This window comes from Artemia franciscana, chromosome 5, assembly GCF_032884065.1.
Source record: "Artemia franciscana chromosome 5, ASM3288406v1, whole genome shotgun sequence".
NCBI classification, from domain to species: Eukaryota; Metazoa; Arthropoda; class Branchiopoda; order Anostraca; family Artemiidae; genus Artemia; species Artemia franciscana.
In genome coordinates, this window is record NC_088867.1 from 10,486,134 (window position 1) to 10,511,344 (window position 25,211).

Sequence of the window (25,211 nt, forward strand, 5' to 3'; positions counted from 1 at the left end):
AGAAGTTTTTTTCCGCTGTCCTCTAAAGGCTTGCTCTTCAAACTTTTCTCCTTTCTTATTTCTTGCTTAATGTTCACTGGAAATTCAGATATTGGTATTTGGTAAATTAAATCTTATCAAGTTAAGTTTTATTTTACACTCAAATCAAATTATGTCTAGAATCAAATTTGTTATGAATAAATTTCAAAGGTCAAAAACTACCCTTGAAAGAAAAAACTGGAAAAAAAACAAAAAATAAAGGTTATTATGAATAAAAAACCAAAATCGTTTAAATATGTTGGTTTTTGGACTTTTTATCAAATAGAAACAAGTTTGTTGTTTAAGTCTAAAACGACGTTCAACAAGAAGTCAGAAACGGTAAAATTAAGTTAAATTTAAGAAAATGGAAAAACAAAGGTTCAGTTGGAAGAATATCATTACTGTATAATAATCCTGTATAATATAATCCTGTCTGCAAAAACAAATTGGTTTAAGAAAAGTAAACGATTAGCTTAATTGTCTTATATATTTAAATAAACAATAATTGTTTTTATATAGCAAGATATAATTCTCTCTTTTTATAACAAAATATAAGGTAGAAGTAACTTAGTTTCAGCAATTTTTCTCTCTTTCTGCAATAAAATGTTGCCATAACAAGATCCTTAATCAAACGTGTATGTTGTTTTTGCTATTTTGGTTGTCCATTGTTGTTGTTTTTAATAAAAAGCGCTAATTAAACATTTTCTGTGTCTCATGCAAAGTGAAAGTAATTTCTGTGAATAAAATCGTATCTTCTTCGGCCGAACATCCAGTAGAATACGGCTTTTCGGATAAACTTAAATATTGTAAAGTAAATTGCAGAATCTTTCTGCAATAAAATGTTGTCATAACAAGATCCTTAATCAAACGCGTATGCTGTTTTTGCTATTTTGGTAGTCCATTGTTGTTGTTTTTAATAAAAAGCGCCAATTAAACATTTTCTGTGTCTCATGCAAAGTGAAAGTAATTTCTGTGAATAAAATCGTATCTTCTTCGGCCGAACATCCAGTAGAATACGGCTTTTCGGATAAACTTAAATATTGTAAAGAATATAACAGAGCAGTGTATAGGTAATGGTAATGGTTTATAGGTAATAGGTAATGGTAATGATAAAAGTAATGTTAAAAGGTGGTAATGGAATGTTTTTTTAATATGCATTTGCTTCAAATAATACAAGTTTCAGCACAAAAGTCTTAAAGAAAATCGGTTAAAATACTTGCAGTTACCCATTAATTACATTTATTGCACTCATAAACGCTTTCAATAAACCACTAAAACTTTAGTGGAAAGAGCGGGGATTAAGAAAGACTAGGTTCGGTTTATATCTAAGCTTTAATGTCACTCTTTACTTTCGTTTGAATTTCTTTTCTAATTTAATTTATATTGGGGAGGAATTTATTTACCATGAAAGCATGTAAAATAATAGAAGGTAAAGATTTGATTGTGACAAAAGTAAATCTAAAAGATCATAAAAGTGCAAGCTATAATTTGATCATAAAGATAGAAAGAAAGATTAGATTCTCGCTATTTGGGGCAATTTATTTTTTCCTCGCATATCAAAAATTCCATTCTAAATACATTGCATGACTCTGGCACGTACGCAAGGGGGGCCTTCTGGCCCCCCCTTCCCCGAAATTTTGTGAAATGTTTAGTTCCCCCATGGTTTCCTGGGATTTCTGGCAAAAGTAGGACATTTATTAAGAATCTAGATACATGTGTGAAGCCTTTTTTGGGGGATTTTACAGCATGCAATTATCCGGTCAAGTCACTGCCCAATTATTAACCCATTTTCTGTCTAACTTTTTACCCTATTTGAAGTAATTAGCAATTGTACTGTTATTTTTTTATTTGTAAAGAGAGTTTGCTTTCCACAGCAAAATAGAATTATCCTTGATATTAGGGCGTTTATCCCCCCCTTTTCAGGATAAAGTACAGTTTTTAATGGATCAATTTTGGATACTATCATTTTTCATTAAAATCTACGTTTTTGCAATAGAAGAACTACCCCCCACAGCACCCATATTGCACTGTTAACCCGAAAATTTTCCTTTCAGTGGGATATAATAGATTAATCACTGGTTCTAAATCGCTAAGAACATAACCTGATCCTAAAACGTACTTTTGAGGCTTCAGTCTTCTTTCCCCCATCCGCTACAATACTACAGATTAAAGTTAATCTGTATTTTCCGATATACTTGCTTTTTGCATTACTAAATAAAAGAAGTGCCACTTTAAATCTGCTGTTTCGAAGGTTTTGTGCCCCCCCCCCCGGGAAAAAAATTCCTGCGTACGTGCCTGGTATGACTTATAATAATGATAATAATAATTAATTTATCACCCACTTTACAAAACAGAAGTTAAGTGGTGTAAATACAAAAGAAAAACAGCAAAAGAAAAAACAAGAAGCAAATTTAATCACATCACACAGTTCGTGGTAAGTAAGTTTCATCAAGATTAGTCTTACCCATCAAAAGTTACGAGCCTGAGAAAATTTGCCTCATTTTAGAAAATAGGGGGAAAACACCCCCTAAAAGTCATACGATCTTAACAAAATCTCACCATCAGATTCAGCGTATCAGAAAACCCTATTGTAGAAGTTTCAAGCCCCTATCTACAAAAATGTGGAATTTCGCATTTTTTGCCAGAAGACAAATCATGGATGCGTGTTTATTTGTTTTATTGTTATTTTTTCCCAGGGGTGATCGTATCGACTCAGTGGTCCTAGAATGTCGCGAAAGGGCTCATTCTAACGGAAATTAAAAGTTTTAAAGCCCTTTTAAGTGAAAAAAAATGGAGGGCACCTAGGCCCCCTCCCACGCTCATTTTTCCCCAAAGTCACCGGATAAAAATTCTGAGATAGCCATTTTATTCACCATAGTCGAAAAATCTAATAACTATGTCTTTGGGGGCGACTTACTCTCCCGCAGTCCCCGTGGGAGGGGCTGCAAGTTACAAACTTTGACCTGTGTTTACATATAGTGATGGTTACTGGGGAGTGTACAGACGTTTTCAGGGGGATCTTTTTGGTTTGGGGGGGGAGAGTTTATGTGAGGGGTTACGTGGGAGGATCTTTCCATGGAGGAACTTCTCATGGGGGAAGAGACTTTCAATGGAGGGGCGCAGGATTTTCTAGCATTATTTAAAAAAAACAATGAAAAAATAAATATGAAAAGTATTTTCTACTGAAAGTGAGGAGCAGCATTAAAACTGAAAACGAACAGAAATTATAACGCATATAAGTGTACAGACTTTTTCAGGGGGATTTCTTTGGTTTAGGGAGGAGAGTTGAGGGGGGGGGGTTACATGGGAGGATATTTCCATGGAGAAACTTCTCATGGGGGAAGAGAATTTCAATGAAGGGGGCGCAGGATTTTCAAGCATTAATTGAAAAAACAAGGAATAAAAAATATTAAAAGTTTTTTCTACTGAAAGTAAGGAGCAACATTAAAACTTAAAACGAACAAAAATGATTACGCATATGAGGGGTTTACCTCCTCGTAATACCTTGCTCTTTACGCTAAAGTATTTTTAGTAATTACAAGTACTTATTCTGCGGCCTTTGTGATTCAGGGGTCATTCTTAAGGAATTGGGACAAAATTTAAGTTTTAGTGTAAAGAGCGAGGCATCAACGAGGGGTGAGCCCCCTCATATACGCAATAAAAAAATAGGAATACAGAAGTTCGCTTGGTAATTTACGTATATATTTTTTACTTATGAAAACGTTTGTAATAATTTAAAAGTTATAGTTGCCTTTTTTAAAAATAAGAAAATTGGAGGGCAACTAGGCCTCCTCCCTCGCTCCTTTTTTCTCAGAATCTTCCGATTAAAACTATGAAAAAGCCATTTAGCCAAAAAAAATTAATGTGCAAATTTCGTTTTAATTATTCATGTGCGGAGAGCCAAGATCAAAACATGCATTAATTCAAAAACGTCCATAAATTAAACAAAAAAAAAGTTTTTTTGAAATAAAAGTAAGGAACGACATTAAAACTTAAAACAAACAGAAATTACTCCGTATGTGAAAGGGGCTTTTCCTCCTCAATGCCCCACTCTTTACGCTAAAGTTTTTTACTGTTTTAAAATGTAGAGTTAAGAGAAAGAGTCAAACTTAGCGTAAAGCGGGGTGTCGAGGAGGAAAAGCCCCTTTCATATTCGGAGTAATTTCTGTTCGTTTTAAGTTTTAATGTCGCTCCTTACTTTCATTTAAAAAAAACTTGTTTTTTTTTTGTTTACTACACAAAAAAGACGGATAAGGCGACGAAAGCACCTTAGCCTATAAGGCGCTTCAATGGCAAGCTTGGCACATAGATTTTCGAAAACACCAGTAATATATGTCGCACAATACTTTTTAACCAGTTTTGTATTCCGGTAAGAATGAGACAGATACAAAAGAAATTTGCAGTATTTATATTTAAGTGTTATTAAGTGCGAAATATGACCACGAAATTTCGCAAAATCTCTACGGTTTTTGTTTTTAAGAAGTACAGACGACGAATTCAGAGCGATAATCATCCAAAATACTTTTGTTTGACAACTGTGAGAATCTTTGTTGGCATTTTAATTTAGAAAGTTTGTCAAAAAACTTATATGAAACCTAATATTGTGATGAGAATGAAACCTTCGGTGTAAACAAAGTCAGACTACAATTTTCACAAGAGTTCCTGAGCTCTAATAATATATCAACATATGCTTAATTATAACAATGACAGAAAGTAACTTTCGTCAACAATTTGTTTTCTTTGCTAGCAACGTTGACACCTAGCGGTTGTTGGGCCACCATTAACTCATTATATGTGAAAGGGCCCATTATTCTTTAAAATTGTTTGTAAAAGTGAATATATTTTCTAGGTAAAAATTTCATTTTCTAGAAAAGCTATTTGAGTAAAAATTTAATAGTAGCATAAATAGTATATGATAGTAAATAGTATAAATAATTAAATAGTAAAAATAGTGAAAAAAGGAGCCAGTTTTTCTTACTTTTCAGCACCTATCTTTTATTTAGCAAAAAATTAATTTTTACAAAAAAGTTCACTTAGTTAATAAGTGTATTCTAAAAAAAGGTCACGCACCTGTGAAATTTGCTTGATTTTCGAAAAAGGGAGAAAACAACCATAAAATTCAAAATATCACACTGAAATTTTTACACTGTGAAAATAAAGTGAAAATTTTACACTGAGGGAAAATTTCAAAATTGCTATACGAATTTCTTTTTATTAGTCTTACTTTCTCTTTGCCGACTCAGTTTTACACGTGGAGATATTAAGGAGAATTGTTGGGGGGGGGGATTTTTACCGGTTTGGAGGTGTCAAGAATATCTTTCCCTAGGAGAGGGAATTTTTCACGGGAGATATTCGCCATGGGGGGGGGGCTCTACGGGATAAATTCTTCACTGGGAATTTAGAGCGAGAGAAACTTCCTACTAGGGGGAGGGTTATTTGCAGGAAAATGTTTCCACGGAGGAGGGGATATCCGGCGTAATTTAAAAAATCTTTTCAAATGAGATTCTTTTAAAATAAAAGCGCGTTAAGAAAGATTTTCACTTGGAATCTTCCACAAGAAATTCGTCGCGCGGAATTTTCAGCTGGAATTGAATCGTCTGAGAGCAATTTTAATTGCAGGGGGGGGATTTTACGCGGGAGTAATTTTCCATGGAAGCACTGTCCGTTGGGAGAAGGAATTGCCCAAGAAGGGTGAGCCAGATTTCCTGGCATTTAAATAGAAACGATCATAGGAATTTTCAGCTGGAATTGAATCGTCTGAGAGCAATTTTAATTGCAGGGGGGGGGATTTTACGCGGGAGTAATTTTCCATGGAAGCACTGTCCTTTGGGAGAAGGAATTGCCCAAGAAGGGTGAGCCAGATTTCCTGGCATTAAATAAAAACGATCATAGATTAAATTAAAAAGCTTTTTTTCAACTTAAAATAAGGATTAACATCAAAACTTAAAACGAACACACATTATTACTCATATGAAGGAGGCTGCCCTCTCCTCAATACCTCACTCTTTATTCTAAAGTTTAACTTTTGTGCCATTTCTTTAAGAACCTCTCCTGAAACACCACGGGTTGTTTAACTAGAATAATAAGCTTTTTTAAATGTTCTAAAAAAATTTAGCGAAAAGAGCGAGGTATTGAGAAGAACGCAGTTTCCCTCATATAAGTAACTATTTCTGTTCGTTTTTAGTTTTGATGTTGCTCCTTACTTTCAATTGAAAAAAAATATTATTTCATATTTAATTTCTTATATATAACCATAAACAAACCATATTAAATATATCTTTATTGATACTTGAATTACTTTATTCATCATTGTTTCCTTAGAGGTTAAGAATTTAAGAGACTGAGGTCAGATTTGAACATGCTAAAACTTGATTTAATCAAGAAAGTTTAGACCAAATTGTACTTGGCAACAGTAAGGGAACTACTGACTATCTTGACTGGAGTTTAAGCAAAATATCCAAATCTCGTGCCCCTAAGTTTTCTCTTGATAGAAAAACTTTACTTCCAGTTAACTAAAAGTTGTGAAGGAAGTTTGACTGATCTTCCTACTTATTCAAAAAGAATACAAAAAATACGAGAAAGGTCCCGTTCTCAATTAAACAAACAAAACAAGATAAATCATCGTATTAAAATTTATATTAATTTATTTTGAATGAAGGTAAGCGTGTATTGATTGTATATACAGTATTTGTGGAATTCTGGAAATATCTGGAAAGAGCATAGGCTGTGTAGTTTGACTAATTATTCGTTAATATTGTTAAAACAAAGCAATTTTTTATTTGTCCTACTTATGCTTCGAACCCACTCATTAAATATTGACAACGTTGAAAAACGGGGGAATTAAAAAATTTCATATTATTGAGTTTATTGGATCCGATCAGAGTAAACCCATGTTTTATCTTAGTTCTACAAGTTTAAAAAAATCTCATTTGAGGAATCTCTTAAAGGGCTCAAAATGGGATATTCCAAAGATAGCGATTAATATATTTGGAAATTTTGCTAAAAGCCGCCTCGAATGACACATTCATTTTTAAGCTAGCGAATTTACCGAGAAAAAAAACTTAACCAATAGTTGCCGATGCCACACGATTTCAAACTCGGTTAATACCTCGGTTTAAGTGTTAGGCTACCGTCAATAGTTGTTAGATAGAGCCCGAGTATTACTTCAATCGCTATCTTTATAATAAATGCTGACATTATGTTTACCAATAAGAAGTAGGGACAAAATTAATAATACAATAATTAATTCAGCTTCCTCATCTTATCCACAAATTTTCAATCTGAATTAAACCCTAAAAAATGAGTAAAAAGTGCTCCTCTGACATACTTAGATATATTTTAAATTAATATAAAAACTAGCTCACCGATCACAGTCAGATTTACTTCAGTATTCTTAGTCTTGGATCTCCTGAAGTCAACGCGACATCTATACATTCCAGAATCTTCAGCTACAACGTTGTCAAGTACTAAAGTAGCTGGATCCGTCAGAAGCCTAAAAAAGGCTCTTCGCCCAAGATATTCGTCTGACCAATGTTTTGCCACACCAGCAGGCTTGCCTCTCGCATCATAGCTACGAATAGAAAGATTTCATCTACGGTTATGCTACTATAAAGAATTGTATCAAATTGTCATTTAACATTGCTACAAAGAGCGACATTTGCAACATCGTTCGGATGGAAGTACAGAAACGACTAGTTCTCAACAAACTCGCGAAGCATGGCAACAACATACAGAAAATTATTTTTTCTGTATTAAATTAATTATTATTAAATTAATTGGGAAAACCCCGCACATTTCAAAGTTTTTCTTTCAGAAAAAGTTTTTCTTGGCCACGTACCATGTGCCAAATGCCGTGGCCTTACGATACCTCCTTCTGGAGGACATAGCGAATGCACTAGGTTTCTAGTTACTGAATCTTCAGACCATAGAATCCATTTTAACTAATTCAGAAGTGCACAACTATTTAAAAAAAATCATTAACTAATTTATTTTGAATTCTGAGAATTAACTGTAGATATATGTTTTAGCTCCAGGATACCGTACATAACACTTTTTGAAGCTAATCTATATACTTCTAAAATTCTTATTAAAACATTGATTTGTTTAAGATAGAATTCTAAGTATTTGAATATTGTAAACCACTATTTCATTTTTTTTAACTTAGATTTCTAGGATACCGTAGATAACACTTTTTGAAGTAAATTTATATACTTTTAAAACTTTTATTAAAACCTTGATTGGCTTAAGATAGAATTCTAAGTCTTTAAAAATGGTAAACCACTATTTCATTTTTTTTTTAACTTAGATTTCTAGGATACCGTAGATAACACTTTTTGAAGTAAATTTATATACTTTTAAAACTTTTATTAAAACCTTGATTGGCTTAAGATAGAATTCTAAGTCTTTAAAAATGGTAAACCATTATCTAATTTTTTTTTAATCTCCGATACATATCGATCTATTTTCAATGTTAATACCGATTGTAAAATGGAAACTACCGGACTTCGAACATTTTCGATTAAACTAGAGTTTGCCTTCCTTGTCAATTCGGAGTAAACCCTGTTCATACGCGCTTCACTGAGTTTAGGCCTAAAAATATTTTTTTTAGAATTCATAGAAGGCTTATTGAATATTTTCGTCCTCCTTTCCTTGGGGGAATTTTCTGGTGGTGCTCTTGGATGTGTTTTGTAAAGTTACATTGAACGAGGGTTGTGTTGCGTCGATTGTTTTGTGGGTTGTGTTGCGTGGGCTGTGTTGTGGGTTGTGTTGCGTGGGTTATGTTGTGGGTTGTGTTGCGTGGGTTGTGAATGAGAGTTGTGTTGTGGGTGAAAAGGGGAATTGAGTTGCACCAGGGTTGAGTTTAATGAGAGTTGAGTTGAACCGCGGTGAGTTCAATGGGATTGGAGCATGGCTTCATGGCTTTTGAGGAAAAGACAGTAAGTTGTTCACGATTAGAAGCCTTCCACATGTAGAGTGTAGCTAAAGAGTTTTAGATATTTTCTAGAATTCAAGAGACTGTAACACAGGCCCTATCTGAAACTTAACTTAGAATTCTTAACCGAAGCCTGAATAGCTTAATTAAAATTTTTAATTTTTTTTTTAAACTTTAACCTTTTGATCTATGTGTTTTTATGTTAATTCCTGCTTTAGTGTTTTGGTTGCTATCGTCAGGGGGGTTGATGTTTGCGTAAAGTTTGTTACCACGTACTGTGTTATCAGTGAAAAGCATTACCTCTTTCCAGAGTAAGGTTTTATACTGGTATGTCTAGTTTACTTTGGGATGGATTAATAGAGCCCAGGAAAGAACACCCACAGTCAAATAATGAATACTGCTTAGATTTTCTAAAATCGAGTGTCGATTAGAAAAAAAAACAGTTATAGTAATTAAATTCATTTTGATTACTTTTTTCATTAGTTGTAGAAATGTCCAAACGCACAAAGTTTGGGCCACACGGAAACCGAGGAAAATAGTCAGTGGCCACCCAGGGTGGCCGGCATGATAATTATTCAAGGTTTTCGTAATATGATGTTCTCTAGATAATATAGCCTCAGTGGAAAATAAGTTTACTTTACATGATTAATGAGCTGCTTTATATTGGGTTACATGCTTATGAAAAGAAACGTTACGAATCAAATTAAGAGAAAAATACCAATGCCTGACAGTAGTAACCGAAACTGTAAAAACCGGAATTTTCATAAAAAAACACGCATACATCTAGTGATTTGGCTTTCCATGATGATTCCATGCAAAAAATCGCATGAAGATTCGCATTATATATATATATATATATATATATATATATATATATATATATATATATATATATATATATATATATATATATATATATATGTGTGTGTGTATATATATATATATATATATATATATATATATATATATATATATATATACATATATATATATATATATTCGTTATATATATATATATATATATATATATATATATATATATATATATATATATATATATATATATATATATATATATATATATATATAAATTGCTATATGGACAAATTGCTTTAATACTACAGTTAACTTGAGATGTTACAGCTTGGATATGATTTTTGAGTTATTAGAATTTGTTTTATACAATACTTATATAAGATTTGGTGGTGATTTGTACAAGCAAATCGTGGGAATTCCCATGGGGGGAATGCCCCGTGATTTGGCTTTCCATGATGATTCCATGCAAAAAATCTTATGAAGATTCACATTATATATATATATATATATATATATATATATATATATATATATATATATATATATATATATATATATATATATATATATATATATATATATATATATATATACAAATTGCTATATGGACAAATTGCTTTAATACTACAGTTAACTTGGGATGTTACAGCTTGGGTATGATTTTTGAGTTATTAGAATTTGTTTTATACAATACTTATATAAGATTTGGTGGTGATTTGTACAAGCAAATCGTGGGAATTCCCATGGGGGGGGGGGGAATGCCAGCCCATTTATAGCTGACTTATTTTTAAGTCAACTAGAATATAAATATATGATGGATAAGAATAATCCTAATAATTTAAAACATGTTTTGTCAAATAATAAAAGATATTCAGATGATATTTTGGTCTTAAATTGTAAGGATTTCATTAATATTTCTAAAAATATATATCCAACGGAGCTTACTCTTGAACCTAGTCATGGCGCTGGTCATGAAGATCATTTCTTAGATTTAAATATTAATATTTGTGATAATAATAAATTAAGTTTTAAAATGTATAATAAAACGGATGATTTTGATTTTGAAGTGATTAGTTTCCCATTCCCTGAAAGTAATATACACTCAAGTATCACATATTCGGCGTTTTTCTCAGAGTTACTTCGTTATGCAAGAATTTCTAGTAATTATATTGATTTTAAAAATAGATGTAAAATCTTAAGCCAAAAATTGATATCAAGAGGTTTTTCTGCAAATAAATTAACTTGGCAATTTAAAAAATTTAGTTTTCATTATAACGAACTTTTAAATAAATATCAAAAGAATTATCTGGAAATACTTAAAGAAATTTTCAACTAATTTCGCAGGTTCGACAAATGATGACGCAGCGCCATTTATTTTGAATTGTGTTTCTAATAGAGCGGATTTTTTTTAAAATAGCCACATGGTAAAGATGAATTCTATAATTGTTTAGTTCATTCAGGTTTTTTGTAATGTGTTAATATTTGTGATTTGGTAAAATTCATCATATTTAGTTTACCTATTGTTGCTAAAAAGAGGGTTATATCAACAGGATAAGCTTGTTTTGGTGTTACTTAGTTGCTTTACATTTCCCTTTTTTCATAGGCATGTATTTTGGGGATGATACCTGACACGGGGATGCCATGGATATTCTGTGGTAGCCACAACACTTGGCTGGGTAGAGAATTTAATGTGGCGAAACCCTATAGGCAAGTGTATTCTCCTGATGAGCACTTGTGTTGGGTTGTTGCCTCTGAATTATTTGTCTTTATTCTTTCTATTGTTTGGTAAATGACGAATTATACTTATTGACGACATGACTGCCTGTCCATGGATTATTCTTTATGGTTGATTGTGTATGGCTATGCTGTTTGACCTATGTGATTGTATGGATGAGTAGGGTTAAGGCCTCATTCAAGTGCTGGTCTATATTAGTTACTAATTTAGGAAAGCAGTTTTCCTTTTCTCCTTCTGTCTCTTTTATGTGTTTTATGTTGTTTTTTTTATGTGTTTGTGCTGTTGCTTTGGTGATTTCTCTTTTCATTACATATATATATATATATATATATATATATATATATATATATATATATCATGAAAAGAGAAATCACCAATGCAACAGCACAAACACAAAAAAAAGAAAAAAAAAGAGAGACAGAAGGAGAAAAGGAAGCCTGTTTTCCTAAATTAGTGATTAATATAGACCAGCACTTGAAGGAGGCCTTAACCCTACTCATCCATACAATCACATAGGTCAAACAGCATAGCCATACACAATCAACCATAAAGAATAATCCATGGACAGGCAGTCATGTCGTCAATAAGTATAAGTCGTCATTTACCAAACAATAGAAAAAATCATATAGACAAATAATTCAGAGGCAACAACCCAACACAAGGGCTCATCAGGAGAATACACTGGCCTATATAGGGTTTCACCACTTTAAATTCTCTACCCAGCACAGTGTTGTGGCTACCATAGAATATCCATGGCATCCCCGTGTCAGGTATCACCCCCAAAATACATGCCTATGAAAGAAAAAAAAACAGCAAATGTAAAACAACCAAGTAAAACCAAAACAAGCTTATCCTGTTAATATATCCCTCTTTTTAGCAACAATAGGTAAACTAAATATTATAAAATTTACCAAATCACAAATATTAACACATTGCAAAAAACCTGAATGAACTAAACAATTATAGAATTCATCTTTACCATGTGGCTAATTTTTAAAACAATCCGCTCAATTAGAAACACAATTCAAAATAAATGGCGCTGCGACAACATTTCTCGAACCTCCGAAATTAGTTGAAAATTTCTTTAAGTATTTTTAGATAATTCTTTTGATATTTATTTAAAAGTTCGTTATAATGAAAACTAAATTTTTTAAATTGCCAAGTTAATTTATTTGCAGAAAAACCTCTTGATATCAATTTTTGGCTTAAGATTTTACATCTATTTTTAAAATCAATATAATTACTACAAATCCTTGCATAACGAAGTAACTGTGAGAAAAACGCTGAATATGTGATATTTGAGTGTATATTACTTTCAGGGAATGGGAAACTAACTACTTCAAAATCAAAATCATCCGTTTTATTATACATTTTAAAACTTAATTTATTATTATCACAAATATTAATAATTAAATCTAAGAAATGATCTTCATGACCAGCGCCATGACTAGGCTCAAGAATAAGCTCTGATGGATATATATTTTTAGAAATATCAATGAAATCCTTACAATTTAAGACAAAAATATCATCTAAATATCTTTTATTATTTGACAAAACATGTTTTAAATTAATTGGATTATTCTTATCCATCATATATTTATATTCTAGTTGACTTAAAAACAAGTCAGCTATAAATGGGCTGGCATTCCCCCCCCCCCATGGGAATTCCCACAATTTGCTTGTACAAATCACCCCTAAATCTTATATAAGTATTGTATAAAACAAATTCTAATAACTCAAAAATCATATCCAAGCTGTAACATCTAAAGTTAACTGTAGTATTAAAGCAATTTGTCCATATAGCTTTTTTATTATAAGTGTCTATTTTTAAGAACCTTTTACTAGATAAGAGGAAAGATTTCTTGATAACAGTTTTTAAATTATCAAACACTACATTAAGTGATAAATTAGTATACATTGTCGCAAAATCGAAAGACTCAATTCTTTTAGCTGAAACCATTGTAAAGAACCTATCACCCCATATATATATATATATATATATATATATATATATATATATACAAAATATATATATTTTACACCAAAATTGGCAGCCATTATAATTATCTAAGGTTTTCGCAATATAGTCCATTGCTTGACGTTTTGTAGATATTGAGCGTGTTCAGAAGGCCCACGTTCTTGTTTTATCCTAGATAATTTGTTGGATTCTTCAACTGACTAAAATTTCACACACAATGATTAATTTCATAGTTTAGAAGTAAAATTCTTTCATTTGCGCTTTAAACCTTGGGTTTATATTTTATATAAAGAAGAAAATCAAACTTCATAAACCAGAATTATCTTCATTTCTATGCAATGCAGATTTTACATCGAGGGGTCACCCACTTTCCGACACCTGGTGTGCATATCAGAGAGCCAATTTTTCTTCAGGTGTGACGTACTTACACCAAACCACAGGTATCCGCACCCCACGTTGCGCACTTTGTAATGCACGTGGCATAATCTCGCCATAAGTGACACATGCCACATTGTGTCCACAGTTTTCAAAGTACGTGACCCCTTGTCTCGTAAGTTATATTATTTAATGAAAAAACGATCATTTTTTCATTCTAAAATTACGAACCATTTCTTTAATTGAATACTTCGCATCTTCTGGCTTTTAATGGCCATGAAAGGCAGTGATTCCAAAGTCCTCCTCCTGTTAACTGCTTAAATTCCTCCCAGAATGATGCCCCGATTGCGTTTCAGCTTTATATAAGCACTCAAATAGCTAAAGAAGAATACGGAATTTTAAATACTAGACTTCAGTATACTAGTAATATTTTAAAATGCCCGGTGTTAATGGTATACTGAACAGAGGATGTACAAATCAAAACATTCAACACAAAGACACAGCATAGGCTCGAAATGAGCTTTAATATAGTCATTATATAGCTATCCAAAGAAGAACTTGCCAGAAACTACACTGACTAAATTCAGCCAACCCAAAAATGCGTGCCATAAAGTCATAAATTTACCACAGCGGCAAGTTGGAAGCAATAAATGCTACGAAGTGAGAAAATTTTTCACGCTAGTTAACGCAAATGAGATCCTCTTCATCTTTGAATGGGATTGCAGCAATTTTTACACCTGGATTTATTATAGGTAAGAAAATTGTCTTTGACAAAAGGTAAGTACTTCCGGCGCAATATAAAGCAGGTAGAAATTGTAACGATTTTCACCAAACAATGTTGGGCAAAACTCTCCTCTTTGCCCCTTTGATTTCGAGGGACTGTCCACTCTCCATCACCTGATTAATATATCTGAAGACATTTGTTCGCTAAGCGTGGTACACTTTTACCATACCACACTACTTCAAGCCACGCTATTTATATATCTTAAGCAACTATGTCTGATAGTAAGGCCATAATTTTTAATAACTTGACTTGATTGGCGTGGATATGGCTAAGTATTTTTTTCCTGATGACAGCGCGATAGATGAGGTTGCGCCTGAAAACTATTGGGACTATGGATCTCCCTTGACACACGGCAATCTCTCTAGGGGATGTCAAATTCCTCCCAATCCCTCCCTTCTCTATAATCTGAAAAAAAGTTCCACTTTTTTGTACTTTCACTGAAAAAAAGCTGAAAACGCTAACATTTCTCTCCTACCCTTTTTAAATTTCCAAGAATAAATTTTACCCACATACCACCCTAAATTTTTCGAACTAACCCCCCTGTTCTCCCTCAAGGAATAGCAATCCTTGAAATAAATCATGGTTGCAGCAGTAGCTGCTTGCTGTTCTGTTCATTTAAGGTGCGTTTGGGCTGCAATTTTTTTTTTACTTTTCCTGATTTGATCCATTTTAATACTGAATAAATCAGATTATGACCTCCCATATCGTCCCTGCAAGGCATCCATCAATACACACAATTAGTAGTGATGCTAGTGATTGATGGAAGCTAAACGTCTTCTTGCTTACCTTGTAGCATTAAATTACTCAAATTGCCCCAATTATGTACTTAGCGTAGTTAGAAAGAAAACATTAAAACACATTCAGCGTAATAAGCCTGTAATTCAAGATTATTTAATCTTACAGCAAGATTACTTTTCCAGGCTAGGCATTGGCGTCACATAGAGGGTGGAATGGGCAGGAAGAGCATTCGCCCCCCCACCAGATAATTCTGACTCCCTCTAGGTCTTTAAAATACCTTTCTTTATGGTGTTTTAATTGAAAATGGCTTTCTTTCGCTATTTTTATTGAAAAAACAACACACGTTGGAACAACAAAATGCGTTAAAAATGCGCTTTGCCCCCACCCCTGCATATCCTACATTTCCGCGAATTAACGCCTTTGAGACTAGCTACAATAATAAAAAAGATTAATGGTTTTATTCCTCATTCAACACTCTTTTTAAGCATAATCATTGTTATAGTGATTATTTTGCCGCTGCCCCCACCACCTAATACCTAAATATAGCCTTAGGGTATACAAAAAAAAATATTATTTTGATTTTTTTTTTTTTTATTTATTTTATAGGGATTAAGAGCCAATTGCTGATGAGAAATAAATTTTAAAAAATTGATGCAAACCACAAAAACTGACAAACTTCAATGCACAAACTATGGTCATATCTGGGCATTTAGGGAAGGGGGCTTGGAAGTAATTACCAAGGTAGCAAATATTATTTTTGAAAAGAGGTTTGAATCAAATGATACTACAATTTTGACGTTATCATAACGAGTTTAGAAAAAGACTCTAGTAAAAAAATAAAACATACCATAAATTCAAGTTATTCCATTTTCAAAATATTTCTTTTGCCAAACACATCATCAGTAAGTTCACATTTATGCCTCCAATACCATCTCAATGGTTAAAAAAATGATTAAATCGGGTAGTCTCTCAGGTCCTCCCAAAAATGTAGCCATGATCAGGTCTCTATACGGCTGGGAGGGGCTAAATATGTTGTTACTTAACCAAGCCAAAACAGCCTTTTAAAGTAAAACTATACAGCGGTGGAAGGATCAATTCTAACCCCCTTCTTCCTCCACAATCTTGAAAACTTTTAATTTATTCCGTAGTTTGACAGGTTTATCTTAAAGATAAACTCACTTTAAATTTCACCAGATCCATAAATGTTACCCCCTCCCCCTATAAGAAAAGATTTAGGTGCACCTGCAGTGCCATATCCAGAATTGTTGTTAGGAGGGGGAGGGGTAATTTTTTGGTAGGGTTATAATTTCTTTCAAAAAAACATCAAACCTGTGTTTTACACGTTTTTTTACGTTTTTACGAGTCTGACAAACATTTAAGGGGGGCTCAAAACCCCAAACTCATCCCCTGAATGTGGTCTTGTGTACCTACCCGGTCGATGCATAAGTAGCATATGGATACATTTCTTCACTTACAGAGTGATTGACCCCACCTTTAAAATGAATGGAGAATTGGTTGTCCAAGAAGGTAGCAATCAAATGATTAGCCGATCTGTGTGATTAGTATCTTTTTCACTGACAACTGTCATGAACTCTATTCCTGTAGCCATTCCAATTTTTGTAAAATTTCAACAGCAGGGAGGCTCATTATTTAATAGCTTCCAATCAAATGATTGTCTTGGCTAAGCAAATTCGCTTACCTTAAAGTAATCTTTATCTACTGCATGCAAATCAATTAATACTGTTCGACCTTTTTCACTTGCCACTGTCAGAGTTCCATTCCCGTATCCACTCCAAAGACAAATGTTATATAACTTATAGTGTGTATTTTAATCCTTTAATCGTATGAATGGCTGGGCTAGCCACTAATTAACTAGCTTTTCTTTGTAAAACAATCGCTTCGTAGGAGATAATGCTTAAATACAGCAGATTTCAAGTTTGTAGAAACGGGTCTCGCATTCATGCCAGTGTTTTAATTGGCCTTTTTTTAAACCTATTTTGCGTATAATGTAAAACTGGTCCCTCTTACATTTTGGCAGAGAAGATAAGAAAATAGACAACTGCCTTATTATAACTATAGCTTCTTTTCTAATGACAGGATCATTAATAAGGAGATTATTTAATAAGGGATTAGGGTCTGTACAATAAGGGGATTATACAATTATTATTTTAATAACACAATTATAAATTAACTAAATTAATTGTATAATAATACAATAAATTAATATGTATAACAATATAAATTAATACAATATATACAGTAAATAAATAAAATATATACAATAAACGTATAGATTAACAATATCTGTAGCCACGCTGATTTACAATAACTTATACAATAAATTAATTGTATAAAAATACAATAATACAATTATTTATTATTATACAATAAGAAGATTGGGGCCTACTAGGGACCCTACGCAGAAATTTCTTCAGGAGAGGGCAAATAATAATAAAAAATGATAATTTGAATGAGAAGTGCCCTGAAATTTGGGAAAATTTAGAAATGGGGAGCCGAAGTCCTCCCCCTGGACTTCGGACTCTAAAACCTTTTGAAGGTTTTGCGAGTTCAGCGTGCTAAAATAGGCTTGAAAATTAATGTTAAGAAGACTGAGTCACTAAGGCTAGGAATAAGTGAAGATGAACAGGTGACATTAGGTAACGAAAAGATTGATCCGGTTGGGAGCTTCATTTACCTTGGTAGTATTATTAGTAAAGATGGTGGAAGCAGTGAAGACGTTAAAAGTAGAATAGCTAAGGCTCGGGGTGTTTTTTCACAGTTAAAAAAAGTTCGGAAGAATAGAAAGATGTCTACAAACCAAGATTAGAATATTGGAAGCTACAGTGATAACAGTGGTCAAATATGGCTCTGAAGCTTGGGCACTCCGAAAAGCAGATGAAAATGTACTAGATGTTTTCTAGAGAAATTGCCTACGGATTGTTCTGGGTACCCGGCTGACTGACCGTACTTCAAACAGTATGTTGTACGAAAAGTGTGGTTCAATCCCGCTTTCTGGGGCTATAATGAAAGGTTGAGATGGCTAGGCCACGTTCTACGGATGAAGGATGACAGATTACCGAAGATTGTCCTTTTTGAACAACCGCCTGGGGCTACACGGAAAGCAGGCCGTCCTTGTCTGGGTTGTGAGGATGTCATAAAAAAAGATTTAAAGAAAATGAGAACTTCCTGGGAGGGTGTAAAGAGGGAGGCTTTAAATAGATTAGTTTGGAGGAGGAGCGTGCGTAGCTTTGTTGGCCTCAGGTGGCTTGGTGCTGCAGTGAGTTATTAGTAGTAGTAGTAGTAGTGTATATATATATATATATATATATATATATATATATATATATATATATATATATATATATATATATATATATATATATATACAAAAAAGTGGCATTTGTTGTAGGATCCAAGCATTTGGTATTAAGAAAAATCCCTCTTCCCCAGTACTTACCATAGCTCTCTTTTGCCTTGCTAGGAAGTCTATTCTCGTTGTATTATTTTTAGTTTTTGTTTTGTTTATTTTTGCTGTATTATTGTATAGGAAGCAATTCGCATCGCTTCCAATTAGCAGAAAGAACAGATGCAGAAAGGAGAGAGGAGGAACGAAGATGAACCATGGAATGGAGATAATAACGTAGCTCCACCCCACTCAACATGGTGTGATGCTTCAAAAACAACAAAAAAAGCTATCAGAATCACCGTTCTCTCACTACTCCCGTTTCACTGATTTTGAAATTTTCACCGTTTCACTGATCAAACAGTTCGTGGTAACGAACTGTAGTAAGGAGCGACCCGGCTCAATAGTAACCAAACTCTAAAAAATTGAATTTTGATATCAATAGCTACATAAAAAGAATCGCATTTTAATGCTGATTTTAAATATATAAGTTTCATCAAGATTAGTATTACCCATCAAAAGTTACGAGCCTGAGAAAATTTGCCTTATTTAGGAAAATAGGGGGAAACACCCCCTAAAAGTCTTAGGATCTTAACGAAAATGACACCATCAGATTCAGGGTATCAGAGAACCATACTGTAGAAGTTTCAAGCTCCTATCTACAAAAATGTGGAATTTTGTATTTTTTGCCAGAAGACAAATCACGGGTGCGTGTTTATTTGTTTGTTTTTTTTTTTGTTTTTTTTTTTCTTTTCCCCAGGGGTCATCGTATCGACCCAGTGGTCCTATAATGTCGCCAGAGGGCTCATTCTAACGGAAATGAAAAGTTCTAGTGCCCTTTTTAAGTGACCAAAAAAATTGGAGGGCATCTAGGCCCCCTCCCACGCTCATTTTTTTCCCAAAGTCAACGGATCAAAATTTTGAGAGAGCCATTTTGTTCAGCATAGTCGAAAACCATAATAACTGTGTCTTTGGGGATGACTTACTCCCCCACAATCCCTGGGGGAGGGGCTGCAAGTTACAAACTTTGACCATTGTTTGCATATAGTAATGGTTATTGGGAAGTGTACAGACGTTTTCAGGGGGATTTTATTTTGTTTGGGGGTGGGGCTGAGGAGAGGGGGCTATGTTGGAGGATCTTTCCTTAGAGGAATCTGTCATAGGGAAAGAAAAATTCAATGACAAGGGCGCAGGATTCTCTAGCATTATTATAAGAAAACAATGAAAAATAAACATGAAAACGTTTTTTCAAATGAAAGGAAGAAGTAGCATTGAAACTTAAAACGAACAGAGATTATTACGCATATGAGGGGTTTTAAAAATACTTTAGCATAAAGAGCGAGGTATTTAGGAGGAGATAAATACCTTGCTCTTTATGCTAAAGTATTTTTAGTAATTTCAACTAGTTATTCTAGGCCTTTCTGATTCAGGGGTCATTCTTAAAGAATTGGGAAAAAACTTACGATTTAGTGTAAAGAGCGAGGTATTAACGAGGGTACAAACCCCCTCGTATACATAATAAAAATATAAGGTTATGAAAGTTTGTTACGTAAGTTAATTCTTAAGTTACGTATATTTTTTACTAATAAAAACGTTCGTTAAAAATTAAAAGTTCTAGTTGCCTTTTTAAGTAACCGAAAAATTGGAGGGCAACTAGGCCTCCTTCTCCACCCCTTATTTCTCAAAATCGTCTGATCAAAACTAAGAGAAAGCCATTTAGCCAAAAAAAGAATTAATATACAAATTTCATTTTAATAGTTTATGTGCGGAGAGCCAAAACCAAACATGCATTAATTCAAAAACGTTCAGAAATTAAATAAAAAAAACTAATTTTTTTAGCTGAAAGTAAGGAGCGACATTAAAACTTAAAACGAACAGAAATTACTCCGTATATGAAATGAGTTGTCCCCTCCGCAATCCCTCGCTCTTTACGCTAAAGTTTGACTCTGCCACAATTCTACTTTTTAAAACAATTTAAAGCTTTAGCGTAAAGAGCGAGGGATTGCGGAGGGGACAACTCATTTCATATACGGAGTAATTTCTGTTCGTTTTAAGTTTTAATGTCGCTCCTTACTTTCAGCTAAAAAAATTAGTTTTTTTATTTAATATCCAGCTAAATCAAAATTATTTGGCCGTCACGCCTAAAGGTAGCATCTGACGCTTCCATTACTTCCAACAGGGACGTATGCAAGAGGGCTCAGTAGAGACGGTTTTGGGGGAGGGACAGAGGGTACATTTCCCCGGCACAGAAGCTTTAGGGGCGCAAGATTTCAAATAAATAATGTAACAGTTATAATCATTTTGTGATTTTTGAAAATTAATTTTTATTAAAGAAAGTAGAGGGTGCAGTTTGCAGTAAGTGTAAGCAAATTCAATCCAAAATTTTCATTTTTCAAATATCTTTATCCCTATTCCTTGAAAATAATAGTAAGTAGACGGAATTTAAGATATTTTAAATTGAATTTTAAGCAAAAAGTAAGTAGACCGAATAAGAGCAATCAATTGGGACGACATATTTAATAATTCTGCAAAGACTGAAGCAAGAAAAGTCAGATTAAAATAAATGGAAAATTTTGTTAACAAACAAAACTTTTGCCAAAATGGGGCCTGAAAATGTTCAAGGACAGGAGGAGGCTAATCAAAATTTTCCCCGGGGGCAAGAGTTGCCAGAACCACTACTTGGCCTCAGACTTACCCTTCCCACAAAAATCCTAGTACACATTTCACGAATACCAACGCACTTTTTTTTTCAAATGATATATTAGAAAATATTTCTTAATTATCCTCCCTATCCCCCCAAAAAAACAACAACACAATCTTACACACATTCTTGCCACCAGATAATGGGCAAAAACTATTTGCTGGGAAGATTTACAGAGCAAGGTATGTTCAATTACATTTTTTATCTTTCGATGTACATTATCCAGTTGACTATTATTTTGTGATTAAATAAAAAAAAACAAGTTTTTTTAACGGAGAGTAAGGAGCAATATTAAAACTTAAAACGAACAGAAATTACTCCGTATATGAAAGGGGCTTTTCCTCCTCAACGCCTCGCTCTTTACGCTAAAGTTTGACCCTTTCTCTTAACTCCACTTTTTAAAACAGTAAGACACTTTAGCCTAAATAGCGGGGCGTTGAGGAGGAAAAGCCCCTTTCATATACGGAGTAATTTCTGTTCGCTTTAAGTTTTAATATCGCTCCTTACTTTCCGTTAAAAAAACTTCTTTTTTTTATTTAATTTCTGGACGTTTTTGAATTAATGCATGTTTTGATCTTGGCTCTCCGCACATAAATAATTAAAACGAAATTTGCATATTAATTAATTACAATTGATGAGAAGATTTTGAGAAAAAAGAAGCGAGAGAGGAGGCCTAGTTGCCCTCCAAGTTTTTGATTACTTAAAAAAACAACTAGAACTTTTAATTTTTTACAAACGTTTTCATTGGTAAAAAATATACGTAACTTACAAATTAACTTACCTAACGAACTTCTATTGTCGTATGTTTGATTGCGTATATCAGGGGGTTCAACCCTCGTCGATACCTCGCTCTTTGCACTAAAGCTTAGATTTTGTCCCAATTCCTTAAGAATGACCTCTGAATCACAAAGGCCGTAGAATAAATAGTTGAAATTAATAAAAATACTTTAGCGTAAAGAGTGATGTATAATGAGGAGGTAGACCCCTCATATACGCAATAATATTTGTTCGTTTTAAATTTTAATGCTGCTCATTACTTTCAGTAGAAAAAACTTTTCATATTTATTTTATCGTGGTTTTTTCAAATAAAGCTAGAAAATCCTGCGCCCCCTTCACTGAAATTCCCTTCCCCCGAGAGAAGTCTCTCCATGGAACTTTTAATTTCCGTTAGAAAGACCCCTCTCACAAGATTCTAGGACCACTTAGTCGATACAATCATCCCTCGGGAAAAAAACCACAAAAAAACAAACAAATAAACACGCATTCTGGCAAAAAATGCGAAATTCCACATTTTTGTAGATAGGAGCTTGAAACTTCTACAATCAGGTTTTCTGATACGCTGAATCTGATGGTTGACTTTTAGGGAGATTGTATGACTTTTAGGGGGCGTTTCCCCCTATTTTCTAAAATGAGGCAAATTTTCTCAGGCTCGTAACCTTTGATGGGTATAACTGATCTTGACGAAATTTGTATATTTAAATCAGCATTAAAATGTGATTCTGTTGATGTAACTATTGGTATCAAAATTCCATTTTTTAGAGTTTCGGTCACTATTGAGCCTGGTCGCTCCTTACTATATATAGTTCGTTACCACGAACTGTTTGATGAACAACTTTACAAACGGTTTTGATTCTCTTCGTAGTTTTTTAAATTTTAAAGTGAAATAAAAAATAGAATGATTTTTTCTTGGTTTTTGGCAATTATCTAATAAGCAGGATAATGTCAAATTCAAACTTTAGGCATACCAGCGATTATGTGTTATCTGTTAACTACAGAAAATCCATAAAATTACTGTTCTCTTCGCATTGTTTCCAATTTAAAGTGTAACAAAAAAATAGAAGTTTTATCTTGAGCTTTCGGCAATTATATAATAAGCATAAAATATCGAATACAACCAAGGCGTAACAGGGATGCTAAGTCAGTTAAAGAGAAATCGATGAAAAAACTATTCCCTTCGCATTGTTTTTAATTTAAAATGTATTCAAAAACGCATTTAATGTATTTGATTTACTGTATTTGATATACTTATATAATATACTGATATAATTATAATTATATTTGTATTATATTTATTACTAGCTGTTGGGGTGGCGCTTCGCGCCACCCCAACACCTAGTTGGTGGGGGCGCTTCGCGCAAACCCCCCAAGCCCCCCCACGCGCGTAAGTCGTTACGCGCCATAATAGTTACGCGCCATTGTAGTTGTGTCCCTATGTCCCACCTGTGATATATATATATATATATATATATATATATATATATATATATATATATATATATATATATATATATATATATATATATATATATGGTTTTAACTACGTAAAACTTGCGAATATACAACATTCTTTGCTGTCCCATTGTCTTTGCATATAAATAGATTGTCAGGTTTACCGACTCTTGAACATGCAACATATAATGGTCCATGGGAAAACAATCTGTATTCAGATCTATACCTCATGATTCTAATGATTGCCCTTGAGCTTTGTTGATGGTGATTGCTAATCGACCATTCCCTGTCCCGGTGTCCCGGTCGTCATTTATATCCCCCTGTTTCCCCCGGTGTCCCCGTTGTAGTTGTGTCCCTGTGTCCCGGTCGTCATTTATATTCCCTGTGTCCCGGTCGTCATTTGTATCCCGGTGTCCCGGTCTGTATATACATTCATTTTTTAGTTTTGTTTTTCTCCTTTATTTTTTTCCTTTTTTTTCTTTTTTAGTTTATTTAGATTTTTAGATTTTTTAGTTTTTTTATTAGTTTTTAGTTTTTTTTTCTTTTTAGTTTTTTTGTAGTATTTACCTTCTTTTTAGGTTTGTTAGTTTTTTTTTTTACTTATGTCCTGGTCGTCATTTATACTCCCTGTGTCCCGGTGCTTTGTTGATTGCTAATCGAACATTCCTTTTGTCCTGGTCGCTTTCTCTTTGAGTGTCGTCATTTATTTTTTTCTTTTTTAGTTCATTTAGTTTTTACCTTTTTTACCTTTTTTTAGTTTTTTTAGTTTTTTTAGTTTTTTTAGTTTTTTAGCTTTTTTACTTTTTTTATTAGTTTTTAGTTTTTTTGTAGTTTTTGCCTTTTTTTAGTTTTTTCAGTTTTTTTTTTAGTTTTTTATTGGTTTTTACCTTTATTTTAGCTTATTTTTCAGTTTTTTCCTTTTTTTTAGTTTTTTTTTTTACTTTTTAGTTTTTTTAGTTTCTTACCTTTTTTTAGTTTTTTTAGTTTTTTTAGTTTTTTAGCTTTTTTATTTTTTTTATTAGTTTTTAGTTTTTTTTGTAGTTTTTGCCTTTTTTTAGTTTTTTTAGTTTTTTAGCTTTTTTCATTTATACTCCCTGTGTCCCGGTGCTTTGTTGATTGCTAATCGAACATTCCTTTTGTCCTGGTCGCTTTCTCTTTGAGTGTCGTCATTTATTTTTTTCTTTTTTAGTTCTTTTAGTTTTTACCTTTTTTAGTTTTTTTTAGTTTTTTAGATGAAAATTTTTTTTAGTTTTTTCCTTTTTTTCTTTTTAGTTTTTTATTGGTTTTTACCTTTATTTTAGCTTATTTTTCAGTTTTTTCCTTTTTTTTAGTTTTTTATTTTTATTTTTTATTTTTTTTTAGTTTTTTACCTTTTTTTAGTTTTTTTTAGTTTTTTTAGTTTTTTAGCTTTTTTACTTTTTTTTATTAGTTTTTAGTTTTTTTGTAGTTTTTGCCTTTTTTTAGTTTTTTCAGTTTTTTTTTTAGTTTTTTATTGGTTTTTA

At 32.9% G+C, this 25,211-nt stretch overlaps 1 protein-coding gene across 1 annotated transcript in view; it reads right to left on the bottom strand.

Moving 5' to 3' along the window:
- Window positions 1-25,211, bottom strand: part of LOC136026968 (nephrin-like) — a 189,896-nt gene that overhangs the window by 130,924 nt on the left and 33,761 nt on the right. The window contains exon 4 of the mRNA XM_065703837.1: window positions 7,383-7,588. Coding sequence (XP_065559909.1) covers window positions 7,383-7,588 — 206 coding nt within the window. The remainder of the gene's footprint in view (window positions 1-7,382; window positions 7,589-25,211) is intronic.